General features: G+C 43.6%; 1 protein-coding gene across 2 annotated transcripts in view; it reads right to left on the bottom strand.

Annotated features, from left to right (window-relative positions):
* gnai3 (guanine nucleotide binding protein (G protein), alpha inhibiting activity polypeptide 3) overlaps nucleotides 1-18,679 on the bottom strand; it is a 57,871-nt gene extending 39,192 nt beyond the window's left edge. The window contains exon 1 of one of the 2 annotated variants that reach the window (XM_064300007.1): nucleotides 18,000-18,679. In XM_064300007.1, the coding sequence (XP_064156077.1) occupies nucleotides 18,000-18,117 (118 nt within the window). In that variant the 5' untranslated portion in view covers nucleotides 18,118-18,679. Of the gene's footprint in view, nucleotides 1-5,775; nucleotides 5,798-17,999 lie in introns of those variants that run through there. The other variant, XM_064300009.1, reaches the window with a different exon arrangement.
* Nucleotides 18,680-19,193: the final 514 nt, after the last annotated feature.

Genomic DNA, 19,193 nt, shown 5'->3' with positions numbered 1-19,193 from the left:
ATGCGTCTGGCTTTTGCCAGTACGGTCTGAAAACACTCCTGGATGTGCACGCCTGCAGCAGAAGGGCAGTTATTTATGAATGGCATTCATGCTTAAGAGGGCAAACTCTTTTCAGGCAGAGCCAATGGTTTCCAGCCAACCGTAGAGCTTCGGTTTTGTGTGTTCAGGGGGAGAATCCAAGCTCGCCTTGTTTGACCTAATAAATCCTCCCTCTCCACAGTCGACGGAGAAAAGGGCCTAGCTTGCGACTTGCTTTAAAACGGCCAGACACAGTTAAGTGTTTAGTCTATGTCTCATCTAACAAAGTGTACGCAACTTTATAAACAATCTCTTCTTCTTAGTTAGCCTACTACTCCTTTAAAAATTGCATTTATATTTTAAGAATTCTATCTATAGAAATATTTGTGCAGCAGGAACATATAAAATCCTCACCCAGGACAGTGTATTGGTTGTAAATAGTAGAATGTACTGGAATGGCCAAAACTTTAAAATGGGCTTGATACACCCAAATCCAAACTCAAACTCAAATCCATTTGCTACTTAAAACACTTTAACGTCAGTCTCCCTCTTGCACTGACTAGAACACCTACTGTTAAGTTGCAGGGTTATATAACGCTGAACGCTATTGGTTGGGACCCTGATGACTTGAATCTCTGCTATTTCCCTAAACCTTCAAGTGTGCACTTTTGTAAGGGGCTCTGGACAACAGCGTGTGCTAAATTGCTATTACAGTACTCCAATCCTAATAGACCAATGCGATTACCGAGTACAGTCGCATGAGTTGCGTCAAACCCGCGGGCACTGTCTTACAGAACTACCAACTCTAACTGCCTGAGGTGCTCATTTACGCTTAGCGCTATATAATGCAGTCTATTACATTACAACCTGTTTACAATGTGTCTACCTTTTAGCTTTATACAGTTTAGCAGCTATGCACCCACAATTGATATAGCCTATTACTAAATTGCCTTAGTTTCCTGAACCGATTTTTAAATTTTTTTTATTTTTAAGTCAAGTCAAGCGCATTAGCTGCATGCATAAATACTAGTCCATATTCAGATCGTCTCCCTGTATCAGTGACACGTCTCAGTGCGTCTCAGTGCATATTTTTTCCTGACCGCAGGACAGCGGACGTTTCAGCGCTCGTTTCTGGCTCGGTGAGTCTCCGTTTATTTCCCGGGCCTCCGGCGTTCTCTCCTGCGCTGTCCGTGTTCTCGGAAGACCAGCCGTGCCTCGCGGCTCCGGTAAAAAGGGAGGTCAGCGCGCTACGCCAGGCGCGTCGCGGTACGCCAAATCAGGAGCGAACCTCAGAGCCCGGCAAACCGAAAAGCCAGGCGTTAAAAAAATGAAAAAATGAGTCCTCTCGACATGGAACCGGGTTTGACGTTCCCTAGGAGCAATCAGACCGGGAACGTCGCGGTGCGTACCCTAGGAGGAATCAGACCGGGAACGTCGCGATGCGTACCCTAGGAGGAATCAGACCAGGAACGCTGCGGTGCGTACCCTAGGAGGAATCAGACCGGGAACGCTGCGGTGCGTACCCTAGGAGCAATCAGACCGGGAACGTCGCGGTGCGTACCCTAGGAGCAATCAGACCGGGAACGTTGCGATGCGTACCCTAGGAGGAATCAGACTGGGAACGCTGCGGTGCGTACCCTAGGAGCAATCAGACCGGGAACGTCGTGGTGCGTACCCTAGGAGCAATCAGACCGGGAACGCTGCGGTGCGTACCCTAGGAGCAATCGGTACGGGAACGTCGCGGTGCGTACCCTAGGAGGAATCAGACCGGGAACGCTGCAGTGCGTACCCTAGGAGCAATCAGTACGGGAACGTCGCGGTGCGTACCCTAGGAGGAATCAGACCGGGAACGTCGCGGTGCGTACCCTAGGAGCAATCAGACCAGGAACGTCGCGGTGCGTACCCTAGGAGCAATCAGACCGGGAACGTCGCGGTGCGTACCCTAGGAGCAATCAGACCGGGAACGTCGCGGTGCGTACCCTAGGAGCAATCAGACCGGGAACGTCGCGGTGCGTACCCTAGGAGGAATCAGACCGGGAACGCTGCGGTGCGTACCCTAGGAGGAATCAGACCGGGAACGTCGCGGTGCGTACCCTAGGAGCAATCAGACCGGGAACGCTGCGGTGCGTACCCTAGGAGCAATCAGACTGGGAACGCTGCGGTGCGTACCCTAGGAGCAATCAGACCGGGAACGTTGCGGTGCGTACCCTAGGAGGAATCAGACCGGGAACGCTGCGGTGCGTACCCTAGGAGCAATCAGACCGGGAACGTCGCGGTGCGTACCCTAGGAGCAATCAGACCGGGAACGTCGCGGTGCGTACCCTAGGAGCAATCAGACCAGGAACGTCGCGGTGCGTACCCTAGGAGCAATCAGACCGGGAACGTCGCGGTGCGTACCCTAGGAGGAATCAGACTGGGAGCGTCGCAGTGCGTACCCTAGGAGCAATCAGACCGGGAACGTTGCGGTGCGTACCCTAGGAGGAATCAGACCAGGAACGCTGCGGTGCGTACCCTAGGAGCAATCAGACCGGGAACGTCGCGGTGCGTACCCTAGGAGCAATCAGACCGGGAACGCTGCGGTGCGTACCCTAGGAGCAATCAGACCGGGAACGCTGCGGTGCGTACCCTAGGAGCAATCAGACCGGGAACGCTGCGGTGCGTACCCTAGGAGCAATCAGACCGGGAACGCTGCGGTGCGTACCCTAGGAGCAATCAGACCGGGAACGTTGCGGTGCGTACCCTAGGAGGAATCAGACCGGGAACGCTGCGGTGCGTACCCTAGGAGCAATCAGACCGGGAACGTCGCGGTGCGTACCCTAGGAGGAATCAGACCGGGAACGCTGCGGTGCGTACCCTAGGAGGAATCAGACCAGGAACGTCGCGGTGCGTACCCTAGGAGCAATCAGGTGGTACCCTATAGGGACATAAACCTTTTCCCCTAGCAATAATTCATTTGTAGCTTTTTTGCGTGACTTTCAGGGTACGTTTGGGAAATTTGTTCCCCAAAAAACAAATAAGTACACCCACTGTACCTTTATTTCTCAGACTGTACGCTGCTTCACCCATTCATTTGCACTAAGGTGGCAAGAAAAATGTTAGGAACTAAAAGTGAAAGATGTGTGCACCATGTTGTAACTTCCCCAATGAAAAATTCCCAGATTACCTACTACAGCATTAGTAGTAGCCTAATAGCAGTAACAACTATAACTGATATCATGGGTTGGATTGATGCAGTGCTCTCAAAGCACTTCACATTGAAGTGGGGAGCCTCTTCTGGTCCCCACGCCCATGTGGCAGCCATTTTGAGCCACAAATGAGGATTAGCTGGTATAACACCGAAAATACTGGCTTTAATGAGCAGTTAGTGAGGTTAACAATGCCAGTGTCAGGTTTCAGAATAAAGGCAATGACAGAACTGGAAGGACACCCAAAAAAAGTTTTCCCCCATTATTCTACAAGCCCGTCATGAATAGGATGTCTAGACTCAAGCTCGAAATTAGCCAGATGGTGCATTTCGTGGCACCTGGTTAGTCAAAATATGCAGAAGGGATGGTTCTGTTCTACAGGATGAATTTCGAAGTTCAGAACCAAATTTTTATTATATATATTATGGCCAAAGAACACAGGAAAATACAAAATAATTTTTGGTGCAGTTCCCCTTTAACAAAAAATGAAAATGGGCTGAACCTGCATTGCATTAGCCAATCATTTCTCAAGTCATGTCCTTCTATATGGAAAATGTCCTCAGTGGTTTAGCAAGACGGCATTATGAAAACTGCACGGACACATAATGTTCCTTTCTTTCCTGTCTTTTGTGTTTTTTTCTCCCTGATTACTTCTGCAAATTGTATTGGAACTTTTGCTTTTGAAATGAATGTTTTGCCAGTGAACTGACAAACTTGGCTGCACGGGCTGTATTCTGGCCTAAAGACTGTTGGACTGGCCAAACCACCCACCCAGAGCACAGGAATAAGAATCCTCCAGAAGCAGTCGGCAGTGGGGGGGGGACGTTAGCGCATTGCGACGTTAGCGCGTTGCATCCTAACGGGAATTCAGTTCCTTCTCTCGTTCTTTTTCATTCTTTTCCGTTTCTTTCAGGAAAGCATACGTACAGAAAATATGCAGACTAATATAATAAGCATATATTTAGCAAAAGTCTAAGTTATTAGAAGGCTAGCAACACACTGCAAAATGATCAGTATGTGCCATATAACCGTTGGTTAAGCTCTGATACTGATCACACACAACGTGCGGGCGCACAACACAAAAGGAGAGTTGACTTTCGACTCGTTTAGACCATCAAGCACTGTAACAGAGCAGCTCATTTGGGTCTGTTGGCTTCAGTCGGACATTTGAGCTAAAACATAAAGTATATTTCACACCAATATATTTCACATAGGTCTACATACTGCAATAATTGAAAAAAGTGGAAATAATTTGTATATTTGCCAATATATTGTGAGGCCTTGCAGTGTCTGAATATATTTCGATTTATATATTTCCAGCGCGTTCCATTTGCGTACGAGACGCACAGAGGGACGGGAAAGGACAAACGCTCGCGGAGGAAGCCATCTTCTGGTGAACGGCTGAAATCATTGCCCAACTTCTAAAGTGACCTTTAAAGAACATCGCTTCTCAAACCCATTTTTCTCTCAAGCATATAATTAGCCGAGAAATCGGTAACAGTCGGCAACTAATTCTCTCCCTCTTAATTGTATCTTGCAGAAGCTTTCTTTCTCGTTGCGTCATGAACATTGTGCGGTGTTTGCACACGTCTCTGGATTATTCGACCACGTGGAGAGATTTTGTTCTTTGTTCTCGGTGCCTGCAGCGAGGGCATGTGGGTGGCATAGAAATCGGTTACCCGGCACAAACTGCGCGTTAAACCTGCTTTAAAATTCCCTCATTTCCTCAACAGAGCTTTTGTTACGCCCCGTGCAAAAGCTTGCATCATAGGCACTAACGGGGCGATTTACTTCCCCAAGCGAACGGTTTTACTTTCACCACGCAGTGACTAAACCGAACTGAATTGAACTCAAAGCCTGACGGCAGGCTGAAATTCCTTAGCCCGGTTCGGCTTTGCGTTATACGATTTCTGCTAAAGAGCAGAACAACACGAGGTTGGATTGGATCAGCCCCTTAAGTGGCACTCTTGCCAACAACCGAGCAAAACACGCGCAAACAAGAGGAGAACAGGAATCGGCACAACGGTGAGATTTCTGGAGCCCCTTTCACGCGCGCGGGACAGCCTGCTCTTGCCCAAGATCCAGTGCTGGCTAAACCAGGACAGGCCTGGACAAGATCCTGCACAAGATCCTGCACATGCCTGTGCCACAACTCCGCAAATTCCCCTTAAATCTTCCGTCATGTTTTGCATGTACTTTGCCGCCTGTAATCCAACACCCCAGCTCGACTTCTCCACGAGTCAAAACAAACAGTGTTGTCTGGCCGGGCGCCCCTTGCTCGACAGGGTAAGGTGACTTTTGCGCAGGAACATTCTGGTTCCGTTTACACGCACAAACAGATCTGGCCGCAGTCAAGGCTTCTGAGGTCGATGTTTCCGACAACATTCTTCACTGAAGCGGGAAGATCGCAAATACAACACACAGCTCAACGAACTCTCGGGCTCAACACTCGTTAATAAACTATGTCATGACTCCCGCATTTCTACGCCATCCATTTACTTTTCCCCACCCGGCGAGAAAATTTATGGGCAATAAGGAGCCTCTGGGCCCACAAGGAACAGGGCGTACTCACCTGTGGGGACGAACAACAGGAAATATGAGGCATCAGATCATCTAGAGCTGTATCTCATCAATGGTAACACTAAAACAGTGGCCGGCTCACAGCATGCTGAGTTATGTGTGTGTGCATGGGAACAGGCATGCTTTTATTTCCACAGAACCTATGCAGCGCAACTGAGATAGCATTCAAAACCGCAGGCTTTCTTTCGAAGTTACGACATTGTCGATTGTTGGACCGTTGTTCTACCTTTCATTATTCATATTTCTCAGTAACTTTCATGCCGCCATCTTTCCCAAACTCGAATAATTCCCCTAGATCTGGAAAATGATTATTTACAAATCCAGTGAATCAGCTCTGCAATAAGCAGCTCTGCCGTTCTGTATGGAAACTAGAAGGACAAGCATCAGAATGGCTCTGCCTTTATTCAGCTTCCCTTCCGTATCACCGTGCTCTGATAAATCTCAGTCAGAGCTTGTACATTCACTACCGGCTCCCTGACTGGAATGTCCTCAGTTGTCGCTGGGGGAAGACTTGCCAAAGCAGCGAGGGACTCTGTTCCCCTTTCATTTTCAAATTGACTAGAACCTTCAGCCAGCTGGGAACAGCCAATCAACTCAGCCTAAGACTCTGAGGTAGTCCATGACCAGGGGAAAAGAAGTGCATTTTGGGAAACTAGAAACCTGATCAGGAAGGTGCAAAGGAAATTCTATTTTTGTTTTATTTGATTTAGAAAAACTTGAGTCTGCAAAAATGTGTGTTGTATACTATAGTAAAGCTTAAGGAAAACACTGAGTGTGTTAAAAGATTGCCTTTAGCCAAGCTCATGCCAGCAAAAGGGCTTCACCTAAAAAAAATTAAAGATTTAAAAATGAAACCTTTCATCAAGAGCATGAACAGCACAGTATCTAGGAAAAAGAAACAATTCTGTGCCTCCCTTTTTTTGAAATGACAAGGAGGGAACTACTGCTGGCAGGTGGTTTGTACAAGCCTACATGCTAGGAACATTCCAGCATTCCCTCAGCTGTACAACAATACATTTTCATCCACAGGCAAAGGAATATATAATAAATTACTTGATTTACTGCATAAATTATGATTTACTCCATAAAAGATCCATGTGCCAAGTCACATGCTAAATTCCCTACTCAGACTAGCCAATGGGCAAAACCTCTGCTCTGCTGTGACCAATCATCTGAATGTAGTCCACATTTTTGCAAGAAGAACTTTTAATACCTGCTATGGAGTTGTATTATATTTGAAAACATGCACAAGTACTTTATACCAACTCCCCACCAGAATAATGACATCTTACATTATCTCAACTATGAAAAACCCTGAGCTGACTTTGGAGCATTTTTCCACAAATGAAGTTTGGGAAAAATGAATCAGGCTCAGTGTACCTTAAAGCTACCAGCAACCTGTTTGGGCTCCTAGAACCTCAAGTGTACAAGCAAACTGGTCAGGGTCATACTACCAAAAGGTTACAAACAACACAATCAAGCAGAGCTCAGAGTACTGTACGGCTGTGAGCCTTGTGCAATCAGATTTCTTCCATTTCACGTCCTGAAATACTGTTTCGAATGTCCAGCGGGAAATCCCACCTGAGGCAGCCAACGGTCAGTGGGACAGAAGTTCAGTCTCAGAGAGTTCACAGAAGGAGACGCGTCTCACAGAAGAAGACCACCCTAATATTTCTTCTAGCGGCTCGGCGGTCTGTTTTCTGTCGGTCTCCATGCCGACTCGGAGCACGCCGGGGAAACGAAAGGCCTGTGAGAGCGTGGGCCTCGGAGCATCCAGCTCTGTGCTGAACAGCAATCGGCCCCCAGGGGCCCCCAGTCCTGCCCAGTCTCAGCACTCTGGGATTGCTGTGTGGAGGACTGCATCATTTCTTGACAAAATTATTATTATTATTTTTTTTTTTTTACTGATTTTTGGTTTTTCCACACGTCTCCCACACACAGCAGCACTTCTAAGACCGCCTTGCCACCAAAAAAAACATATCACTTTTTTCCACATTTCTGGATGCCTGTGGTTTTTGCACCACTGAACTCTCAAATGTGCATTTGTCTTTGAAATGAGGGGTTTATGCACTGCAACCCTACTATAATATCCCTCTCTATGTAGCAGTCAACAGACTGTTCTTGCTGACAGTCTGATCACGTCCTGCATTGACATTCTCAGTCACCAGGAAGAGTTGCTCTTCGGTTTTTACTTGCATATCGCACTAATGCACGAGCATCATGGTCATCGAATATGAGCTTTCCACCACAATTTTCCGACCCTACTTACTGATAATAAAAGCAGATGTCACTTAGGTCACTGCTCCTATTGAAACACTAGCCAGCTGAGCAGTCTTTGTGACTGAAGCTCCCGCCATCCCTGCCCCAATAATGAACCCTCGTTCAAAGTCACTTATTTCTTTTCCTCTTGCCATCTTGATCTGAAATTGAGGTCAACTGGGCCTGCTCAGCAACAGAGCTTGATACGGTGCTAACTGCTTAATTGTATCATGCAGTACACCTGTATGGAAGCACCTGAATTCATTATGTTTTTCCCCTAATTTATTCAGGTTTTTCCTTTAACTTGTCACCTGTCTGTACATACAGAAAGAGAGAGAGATCAGACGAGCACACGGTATGACACACTTGCGGTATGACACGCACGCAGTATGACACGCACGCGGTATGACACGCACGCGGTATGACGCACGCGGTATGACACACATGCTACGACATGTGCTACGACACAAGCTCTCCCAAACCCACAGATGATGTAGCAGTGCTGAGGGAATCCACAATTTGAGGAAGAAATAAGCAGTGGGAATAAATGTGTTTAAATAATTCAAACCACATATATTCAAAAAGGTGAATGTTCATCTTAGAAAGAGCAAGCAAAAACCTTGGGTGAAATTAATGAAGTGCGAACCCATAACCTGGCCATAACACCATCACATATTCTGGGACTACAAGGCAGAAGAGGCAGCCACACCACTTCAGATGAACTGTTCCCGAACAAGAGAAAGAGGGCTATTCATGCAAATGTTCTATGAGTCATTTGAAATGAGTGATTAATATTAAGCTGAAGTTCATGTTTTTCAATTTAAAAAATGCTGTGCTGAGGTCCAAAGCTAGGCATAAACGCTAGTAATTACAACAGTCCGGGTGTCAGACCAGGGGGGTCAACCAGAGGTGTCAAATCTCTTCTAAAAAGGGGCCAACATGGGTGTGGCTTTTTGTTTTTATCCCAGCACTACAGCACCCGATTAACTAATTAATATCAGGTGTCTCAGTGTCGGGCTAAAACAAAGGCCCTTTTCAGATAAGACTGGACAGTGAAAACCCCCTGGTTCAAACAAACTATGAGTTACTTTTCTGACATTTGGGAGAGTCAGCTTCATGCGATTCCGCACATGATTGTACGCTAAACTCTTCTGGCAAACTAGAGTATATGCTCTTCCTGTTCTTACAGTCACTTTGTTTTGCAAACTCACTCTGTTGCAAACTGTTGACATCTGTGTTCTTGCACATCATCAGAAATGAGCTCCACCAAGCCAAAATCAAAGTCAAGTTCTCCAGCCATGCAACAGTCACTGGACCCTTCACCCATTGCTGGGAAGTGCTTTCACAGTGCAAATGAATGCTAAAGCTATATTAACCCTTTAAGGTGTACAATCACAAATGTGTGAATAGAATGTTCTTCACTGAAGATTCTAATGCTGATGTAACAATCACTAATAGTAACTGAAAGCAAAGTAGTTCTAGAACACTGACTTAGAATTTTGAAAAACATTCCAAAATAACCTACTCCTCAAAGGGTTAATGGTCGATGCGTGAGGTTTCAAAAAGCACCCCAATGGTTGGTGTTTCAGTGAGCTGTCAATCCCATCACAATTTACTTCTGTGAGCCAATCAAATGACCGTGCTTTCCAAAGCAAAGAACAAATGTTCATACTGGCGAGTCGCTGACAGCGTATCGTCGCTCCACCCATTTTTGGGGGTCATACAACCTCATTCCCCCAATGCTAAAGCTGGTGCCTTAAGTCTGGGCCCTCTGTCATGGCTTCCATTGTGCTGCAGCAGTCAGGAATTCCTGCACTCATGCAGTATTTTAAACACGGCTTGCTTAGCTTGTTTACACACTAAAAATATAAAATATTTGGCCCTTCCAAAAATGGGTATTATTCCTTGTGTGACATTCCTCACACCCTTGTCTCAGTTTCTACTCCATAAAATTGGCTTTTCCAACATGTGCATTCTTCTTCTGTTATGAGACGATGTCTCCCTGCCAGGTTGACAGATTTTAATGTCTGTCATCTCCCGAGACATTTTTCTGATGGAAGGGTTTATCGCCGTCTACACTGTTAACAGGCAAACTCACACCTCTCAGCTGTCAGGACCAGGACCATAAATACAATCGCCAGGCTGAACCAAATTTAAAAGGCGCGCTTATTACAATACTTCAGCAGGCTATCCAAGGTACACTATATGACCATAAGTATCTGGACACCCCTTGGTCTGGGGCTGTTTTTCATGGTTTGGGTTTTGGGCTAGGCCCCAAAGTTCCAGGGAAGGCAAATCTTAATGCTACAGCATTCAATCACATTCTAGACATTCTAGAAGGCCGTTTCCTGTCTCAGCATGACAATGCCCCCGAGCACACAGCCAGGTCCACGAGAAATGGTTTTTGTCAGGAATGGGATGGAAGAACTTGACTGGCCTGCACAGAGCCCTGAACTCAACCCCAATCAACACCTTTGGGATCAATTGGAAAGCCAACTGTGAACCAGGCCTAATCGCCCAATCAGTGCCAGACCTCACTAATGCTCTTCTGACTGAATGGAAGGAAATCCCTGCAGCAATGCCCAATATGTAGTATAAAGCCTTCCCAGAAGACAAGAGGTTGTTATAGCAGCAAAGGGTGGACCAACTCCATATTAATGCCCATAATTTTGTATGACATGTAGCCTACTTTATATACAATGCTGGTTTTACGAGGAGTTCTCCAAGTTTCCACAGCATGGCTCACTATAGCACTGGGGAGGATGCAAGTTGTGTTCTTTGGTCTTCACAGCAACTAAAGAAGACGGTTTTAAGTGCCTTTATTTTCTCACATTCAGTCAGTTCTAGTCTTCATGCCAGCCGTTTATGTGAAACGCTAGTGTTTGTCAAAATTTGTGTAATCTTCAGAGACTCCCCACGCTAGAAATAAACAGAAATCCACCACTTTCATGAACTACTCCCTTTGGATAATCGCTTTTTCTTGGAGCTCGCCACCGTTAGCATTAGCCACTCAAGCGGTTATATTTTTCATCTTCCATAAAGAAACACAGTGGAGATAAGAAACATTACAATAAACTGCCATCTGTGCAGTTCAGCCTTACCCAACAGACTGCTGCAACATCCCTCTAAATAAGAGAAGTAAGAACCTTTGCGCAATTTTCCTATTAGTCATTTTGAAATGAAAAATAATGAAATCTATTTCCCTCTCCTATTGTTTCAGCTCACATTTTTAACTTGTGAAATTTTTACCCCACCCAAACAGAGATCTGAATTTCAGAGGGTTCATCACATGGTAAAAGCATTGCATTTATGTATTAAATAATGACGTTTGAAGCTAAGCAGGCACTGGTTTGGTCAGCACTTGGATGGGAGACTACCTTGCTGGTGAAAGAGTGTTGGTGGAGCAGTAGGGGGCATGTGCCCCTCTAAACCAAACTGAAAATCCAATACCCCAGCAGCCTGATGAAGGTGCTGTCTTTCAGGTGAGATGTTAAACTGAGGTCCTGACTCACTGTGGTCACTAAAGTTCCTGTGACATTTCTGAGAAGTGCAGGGGTGTTAGCCCCAATGCTCTGGTATAATTTCTATGAAACTGGCTCTTGCCATCTGGCCACCTAATTATGGATGGATGATTGGCTACACAATCCATCCATCTAATCACCTCTACACCTGATTGGCTACACAATCCACCCACCTAATCACCTCCTACATGCGACTGGCTAGGCGATCCTTAGACTTCCCCAGGTGATCACTGGGAAAGAGAGTTCTCATTAAACGAAGGCAGCTGGTCTGCTCTCCGTCTTCTGTTTCCATTTCTGTTTCTGTTTCTGTTTGGCTGCTCAGCTAATCCAGTTTCCCACCTGTGATTCACCTGCTGTTCTCCTGCAACTTTTCACAACCTGGTCTGACATAATGAGCAAGATACACTAAACATCACAGACACGCACTAGGCTAATACACTGAACATCACAGACACGCACTAGGCTAATACACTGAACATCACAGACACGCACTAGGCTAATACACTGAACATCACAGACACGCACTAGGCTAATACACTGAACATCACAGACACGCACTAGGCTAATACACTGAACATCACAGACACGCACTAGGCTAATACACTGAACATCACAGACACGCACTAGGCTAATACACTGAACATCACAGACTCGCTATAGATTACAGACTTGCACTAATACACTAGAGATGATAGATCAACACAGAAGATCACAGATCAACACAGATCACTAAAGATCACAGATCAACACAGATACACTAAAGATCACAGACCCACACTAACACACTAAAGATCACAGACTAGCACTAATACACTAGAGATGACAGATCGACACAGATACACTAAAGATCACAGATCAACACAGATACACTAAAGACCACAGACCCACACAAATACATTATAGATCACAGACTTGCACTAATGCACTAAAGATCACAGACCCACACTAATCCACTAGAGATCACAGGCCAATACCGACACACTAAAGATCACAGACCAATACCGACACACTAAAGATCACAGACCAATACCGACACACTAAAGATCACAGACCAATACCGACACACTAAAGATCACAGACCAATACTGACACAGGTAGCCTATACTAAATGGTGGAGGGACTGAGGTGCTGCACACTTTGACACAACAGTAATTCAGTCTAATCTGTCGGGAAATATACCATCTGTGACTGTGAGAGCCAGGCGGAGGAAAATGAAGTGCAGCACCGAAGGGTGAAGCCCCTGTGACGACTTTAACAATCTCGCAGAGAGACCTGCAGCACTTCAGGACTCAGTCCAGGTTCACGGGGGAATCCGCCCTCACCGCTCATAAATTACAAGACAATCTGCAGGAATTTTACTGCTGTCTACAGGCCTAAAGAATTTAAAATATTTATTTGACCCAGGTCTGATCCAGAATACATGCCTGCAGAACATCTGTCAAGCAATCGTACAGCCACGTATTTTATAAAATGCACGGAAACATACCGTAACGGTTATACAATCTTATAGGATGTGTGATTTTCATTATAAGAACGCTCTCCTAACTTCAGCCAAGCAGCAAATTATCAATTAGCTAGCGGCCTATATTAGCTAGCATGCAATCAAGCATCACAAACACTGTTTGCAATTTACAGTGGCAAATCACGGTCTGCTACTGGGCTCCCAAGTACACTGCCTTGCTCTTGCAAAAAACAATGATGAAGCTGTGATGTACTTTGGCTATATGGTATGTTTCCCAAAGGCACTGATTATACCTGTTAGCATATTCATTACTAACAGCAAGCTAAAGTGAGAGTTTATACTTATATAATTCATGTTACTAGCTTCACTTGGAAACCAATTAAAGAGCTATAGCCTAGTCCTAGGAAGCCAATTAATGAGCTATAAGCCTAGCCCTAGAAACCTAACCATGACTTTAAAAAGCCACAGACCGAGACTGAACAAAGAAACAATGTGAGAGGTCAGCGAAATAAAGGCTTGAGCTGCACTCTATGCTGCTGTGTGTGGTTTTGTGCCATTGTACAGTATGTAAAGTATTTTTGTTGGAATCATAACTGAAGTTTGGTTCAGTGTGTACCTCAAAAACAAAACAATGGAAATGGTTTTGTCAGGCAAACCTTTGACACAAAATCTACAATGTGCCAGGCTGCAAAACTTCAGACATGACATATTAAAACTCTCAGCAATAAACAACCAGAACAGCAACAAAATTCAATAATACATTTGAGTACACTATTTGTGAACTGTGCACTTCACGCCATTTACAAAATTGCAGCCTCCCAAAAATGCTTTCCGCATGTTCCAAATTTGCCTCCAGGATCTAAAAAACTAATGTAATCACACGCCTCATTCTCCACATTATGTTCTCCTAAATCAAAGAGCAAACCTTTCAAAAGCTGTTTTCTACTGTGATTTTGATAATGGCTTGGCTAAACAGTACTGATATAATTAACTTATAAATTCAAACTTCTGTCCCAAAACAGCATTTCAAACAAAATGTGTACCATAGGCCCATTTCACAAGATCGATCCACTTTGGACCATATTTAGCCCTGTATTCAGTATACAGTTAGGCTACTCATCGGTCTGATGGCAAAGATCTGTTGAAACAGAAATAAAGTCACAATAAAAGTTTTTTTTTTTTTTTTTTAAATGATAAATAAACCAATAATATCATGCAGGTCAGCAGTGTCAAAGGGATAAATTCACAAGTATACTTCATTATGATAAAACTGTAACACTGGAATTACACTGACCACATGTACATGCACACCACATTCCATATAATAATCCTTATTCCAGTTAGGGTCATACTCATTCATTACCTTTATTTAACCATTTATGTGCGTCATTAAAGGAATAACCCAAGGTGTCTTAGTAATTCTTCCATGTGTATGAAGTGTTTAAAATGTGCTGGGCTAGAACTGCTGCCATTGTTTTGTCATAAAATTATGGCTATCAACATTAGCGCATTAACTCATGCAAATAATTGAAATAATTCACACGTTTTTTAATGCAGTTAATTCTCATAATTTCTTATTTTGGCAGCGATGGTCCCCATAGTTGCATATCTATGACCAGGTTCCCTATCTACCACCCCCATCTATTATCCAGTCTTTAACTATTGTAATTGATAATAGTAATTAAGATTAATCGCATGAGTTAACATGTTAACGTTGACAGCCCTTGCAAAATACACTGCTTTCAGTGTCTAATCTGTTCTGTGTAACTGAACAAATTGCTGTTTTCTGCTGTTCAAACACTGCACAATGCTTAAATCTCTTAATGCAGACTTTGGTCTCTTCGTCAGTCCAGAAGTGAGGGTTTTGCGCTTGCCATGACTTTTTTTTTATTTTATTTTTTTTTACAGTAAATTAGACGGCTGACTTCAACACCCACAATGCCTTGTGAATCTGTATATGCACAGACCATGTTTAAGAGGTGTAAACAGACTAAGGTGTTCATGTATGAGGGATGCGCAACCTTGGATCTTATTTGGATTGTGCACATAGGCTACTTGTAATACAGGTTTAACCCGATGTTCCCATGGGATGTGTTGCAACTAGAATTATAGTACTTGAGGTTTCTGAACAAAATCGGAACAATGATGTGCGTGAAAACCAGGTTGTTGAAAGTAAAAAAGTTCAACAAGGCAGAATCCACCCAGACTGGGTCAGTTCAGTTCATCTGCAGGAACCGCTAGCCGCTAACGAGGTTCTGAAAAGCACGCAGAGCACTAATTAGGCTAACAGTGATGTCATCACTTTTGAGAAATTGCCTTGATAACACGATAGCCTGTTCGCAGGCTGGCTGTGTGTGTGTGAGAGCTCAGTATGTACTGTAACTTTATAGCCAGCTGTCTGCATTTGAACGACATCTGTGTTGCAGCTTGCATTTTTAATGCAACTAAACGCACCTTTAACTCGCTGGGGGAAGGCGTAGCACGGGGGACGCCTCTTGGCGCTCTAAGAGAAAGAAGTGCGCACATTTCACCCTGACCACCGTTCAAGGGAGAAGGTGCATAGCTGGTAATCTCCTGCTCATCGCAAACAGCATGCTGCACCATCAGCATGCTCTCCGAAACGCTGTGCAAACGTTATCTGCTCTGCATCTCACAGAGACCACGACAACACATTTCCTTACATTCACTTCTACTGCGTATGTAATTCTATTCTCCGTCTTATATCGCCTTAGTGTCTCTTCTACTCTCCTTGCCTTAACTACGCACACTGCAACCACGAAGAACGATTCCTTGTATGTGTAAATGCCCTTGTAAATATATTCCCTGTATGTGTAAATATACTTGTAAATGTATTCCTTGTATGTGTAAATACACTTGGCAAATAAAAGGATTCTTATTCAGATTCTGATACACTGCCGCTGGGCACTGGTACACAAACGTGTGCGTACCTGTAGCCTGCCGGTTGACAAAAGAACATTCACCTGCAAATTTCAACCTCTAATTTGCACAAAAACTGGGGATAATGTACAATTTGTATTTGTGTAATAAGTGTAAGTAGCCTTCCCTGTAGCTGAGAGGTCAATAACCTGGGTCCTGGAAATCTGCAAGGTATGCTGGGGTTTAGTTTTCACCTTAGAATTAGCAATCCAGACCTAAGAAACCAGCTCAGGTGGGTTAGCTTTGTAATCAGCCACATTAAAATGACAAGCCTAGATGGGCTGAATGGCCTGTTCTCATCACTCTCTATTCTAATGTTCTTATGTAACGGAGCAATTAAGTGCTGACTAATGGTGTTTTTTAAAATCTTTTTTTGTCCATACAAAATTAAAGAGCTGCAGGATGTCTGGTAAAAGATGAGCATTGTACTGCTGCAACTCTGGCACATGTGTTCAAGCCCACTGGTGACCAGGCCACACCCAATGAACACTCAGAGAGATCAGGGGACCACGGACTGGAGTGATTCAGCTTGGGGTTTGGGAAGCAGCCTTGAATATGTCAAATTCTCCGGGTCCTTCTATTGTGAATAAAAAACCACACAAATCAGCAGAAATCTCATATCCCTGCAAAGTGCAGTTTTCTCTGAAGACCTTACCAACACCTTTAATCATTAGCTCCCTCGTGGAAGAACTAAGCAGGGCAGCATCGAAGAGGTAAAATGAAACTCGTATCTCCTGTTGTCAAGGCCACACAGTTCCTACATATCAGCAGTCACACAGGTTCCAATGAGCACATTATTATTGCAATATATTGCTGTAATGTAGCAAGCAAAAAGAAAGTGTGTGCATGGAAACGATGGCGGATTTGTCTGTCTAGTGGGTGTCAGCTTCCAATCTACATTCAGTTAGTGTAAATTAAAGTTCACAACCAGGAGCACTGGGCATAGCCTACGTACTGATGTTAAATATACAAGGCATCAGTACATGAAGGCCTAAATTCCCTTAAAGTCTCTATTACTGACTTTCTAACAAAAAAATTCTAATCTAGTGTGCAATCTCTGCCATATTTCCAGAATCGAAAGAAGCATATAAGAACAGAATTTTAAAAAGTTGGCAATCATTCAAAAATATGCAACGGTTTTAAACTTCAAACGCAATACAACAGCGCAATGACACATTCCATCCGGACAGCATATTCGTTATGCATCTTGCTGGTTTATTTGACAGATATGACATGGAGAGTAGTCTTGTGGAAGATTATGAGCTTTGGCTACGTTGTTATTATTGTATTTGGAAGCCGTGCTAATCCAGAAGATACGTCACTGATCGGCTCTTAATCAAGTGCTATTACAACTCAGCCGTCGCCCCGACCACAGCGTTGAATGACGACGCAAAACTTTAGATCAACTTCCAGTTGGTGGACAAATGGTGAAATGTCTAGCGTTTCAAACCCAACAGGACATCGCTGTCTAAGACAAGCGTTTGGAATTAAATGATCTGCCATTTCGATAACTATTGGCCGAAGAAACTGATAAATGTCATTGTACTATATATCACATTGCCTTACAAGTAGCAGGCAATATATCCTGTATGAACGAAATAGGAAGGCAATGTATTCAGATTAGATTCACTCAATTCGATTGTTGTCGCCCACTGAATGATTGCTCAATTATTGAAACATACTTATCAACGAAATGCAGCACAATTAGACACGGACACCAGACGAGATTATTCTCATTTTAAGCAACTTAATTTAGTTCGCTTAAATGACTGATAATTGAACGAAACCACATTTTCATATTATCGAGTGGCTACTCGAAGTGGGCGAGGAAACAAACCATCCTGCATACTTATAGGCTAATACAGTGCGGTTTTTGTGTCATTTCAGAAATGTAGCTACGAAGTAGCCATGTAAAATCGCTGAGGTAGAGCAAGACTGGCAAGAAAGCAGCCGTCGTGGTTTGAGATACAATGCACTATAAGAGGGTTGGGTAAAATTACCAAATCGCGTGGTATTGCCCCAGCTCTCTATACTCACCAAGCAGCAGCAGTTTGACTTCTCTGGACGCTTTCTCTCCGTCTTCTCTCAGATTCCGATCGATCATTTTACTCCTCTCCACCGCCGCTTTGTCCTCGGCACTTAGCGTACATCCCATTTTGAAATACCAATAAGTATTCGTAGAGAGACCGATATAATAAAACTCAAACTCTCAGTTTTAGAAGCAACACAAAATACACACAGCGATTTCTTCAGCAGCCGTAATAACCGGGGAGCAGAGAGAGAAAAAAAGGCGTTGGCACCAACCCTCACATGGGAGACAGCAGCGATTTAACCGAAGTGTACTTTTCCACATACAGCTTTCCCCGACAGTGGATCAATGTTAATTTAAATCCAAAGCGTTTTTTAATGGCTGTGATACAGGCTAATTCAGATAATGTATGAGAAGTGCAGACGTAGCAAGCAGTCTTCCTTTAGGCTTTATGAGCTGACTGTTGGTTTAAAAATTAAGAACAAAAATACATGAAAGTTTTAAAAAAAATTGAACGCAATAAATATTTATAAAACGGCAGTTGTTTGTAATGTTAATCTTCAGCTTCACGTGCCTATCCTATCTATGTTTTGCTTTTATCTTTAAAGTTAAGAGTATGAGATCACTAACTGTTAGGCTCTCCGGTTCCCCACTGTTTCCGTTGCTGTTAGGGGGAAAAGTATGTAAATGACATTGAAACTCGACAACGCTTTTCTTTTTTCCCCCTCGGGGAGTGCTGGGAAATGTAGTTTAAACTCGGAACATCTAAGCCTAGAGACAAAAAATGATTTCGTGACAAAATCAGTATGTCAGTGTTTATGATTTTTATTGTTTGACTAAATACCACATTGATGATGATGATGATGATCATAACTCTTCTTCTTATTCCTCTTCTTTTTATTATTATTATTATTATTATTATTATTATTATTTATTTAAAATAATAATAATAATTTATTTAATTAATGCTAATACTATTGTTTTTGCTGTTGTTGTCGTTTGTGTTATTATTATTATTATTATTATTATTATTTAAAAAAAGAATAATAATAATAACAACAACAACACAAACGACAACAACAGCAAAAACAATAGTATTAGCAGTAGTAATAGTAGTGGTAGTAGTAGAAATGAAAACAACATTCTACCTTTTTCATTTTTTCATCGATTTTATAATAAATGTATTAAATGACACAGGAGTC

This window comes from Anguilla rostrata, chromosome 11 (assembly GCF_018555375.3).
Source record: "Anguilla rostrata isolate EN2019 chromosome 11, ASM1855537v3, whole genome shotgun sequence".
Classification (NCBI taxonomy): Eukaryota; Metazoa; Chordata; class Actinopteri; order Anguilliformes; family Anguillidae; genus Anguilla; species Anguilla rostrata.
Note: the sequence above shows the minus strand (reverse complement) of the source record. Positions and strands in the feature narration are given on the sequence as shown.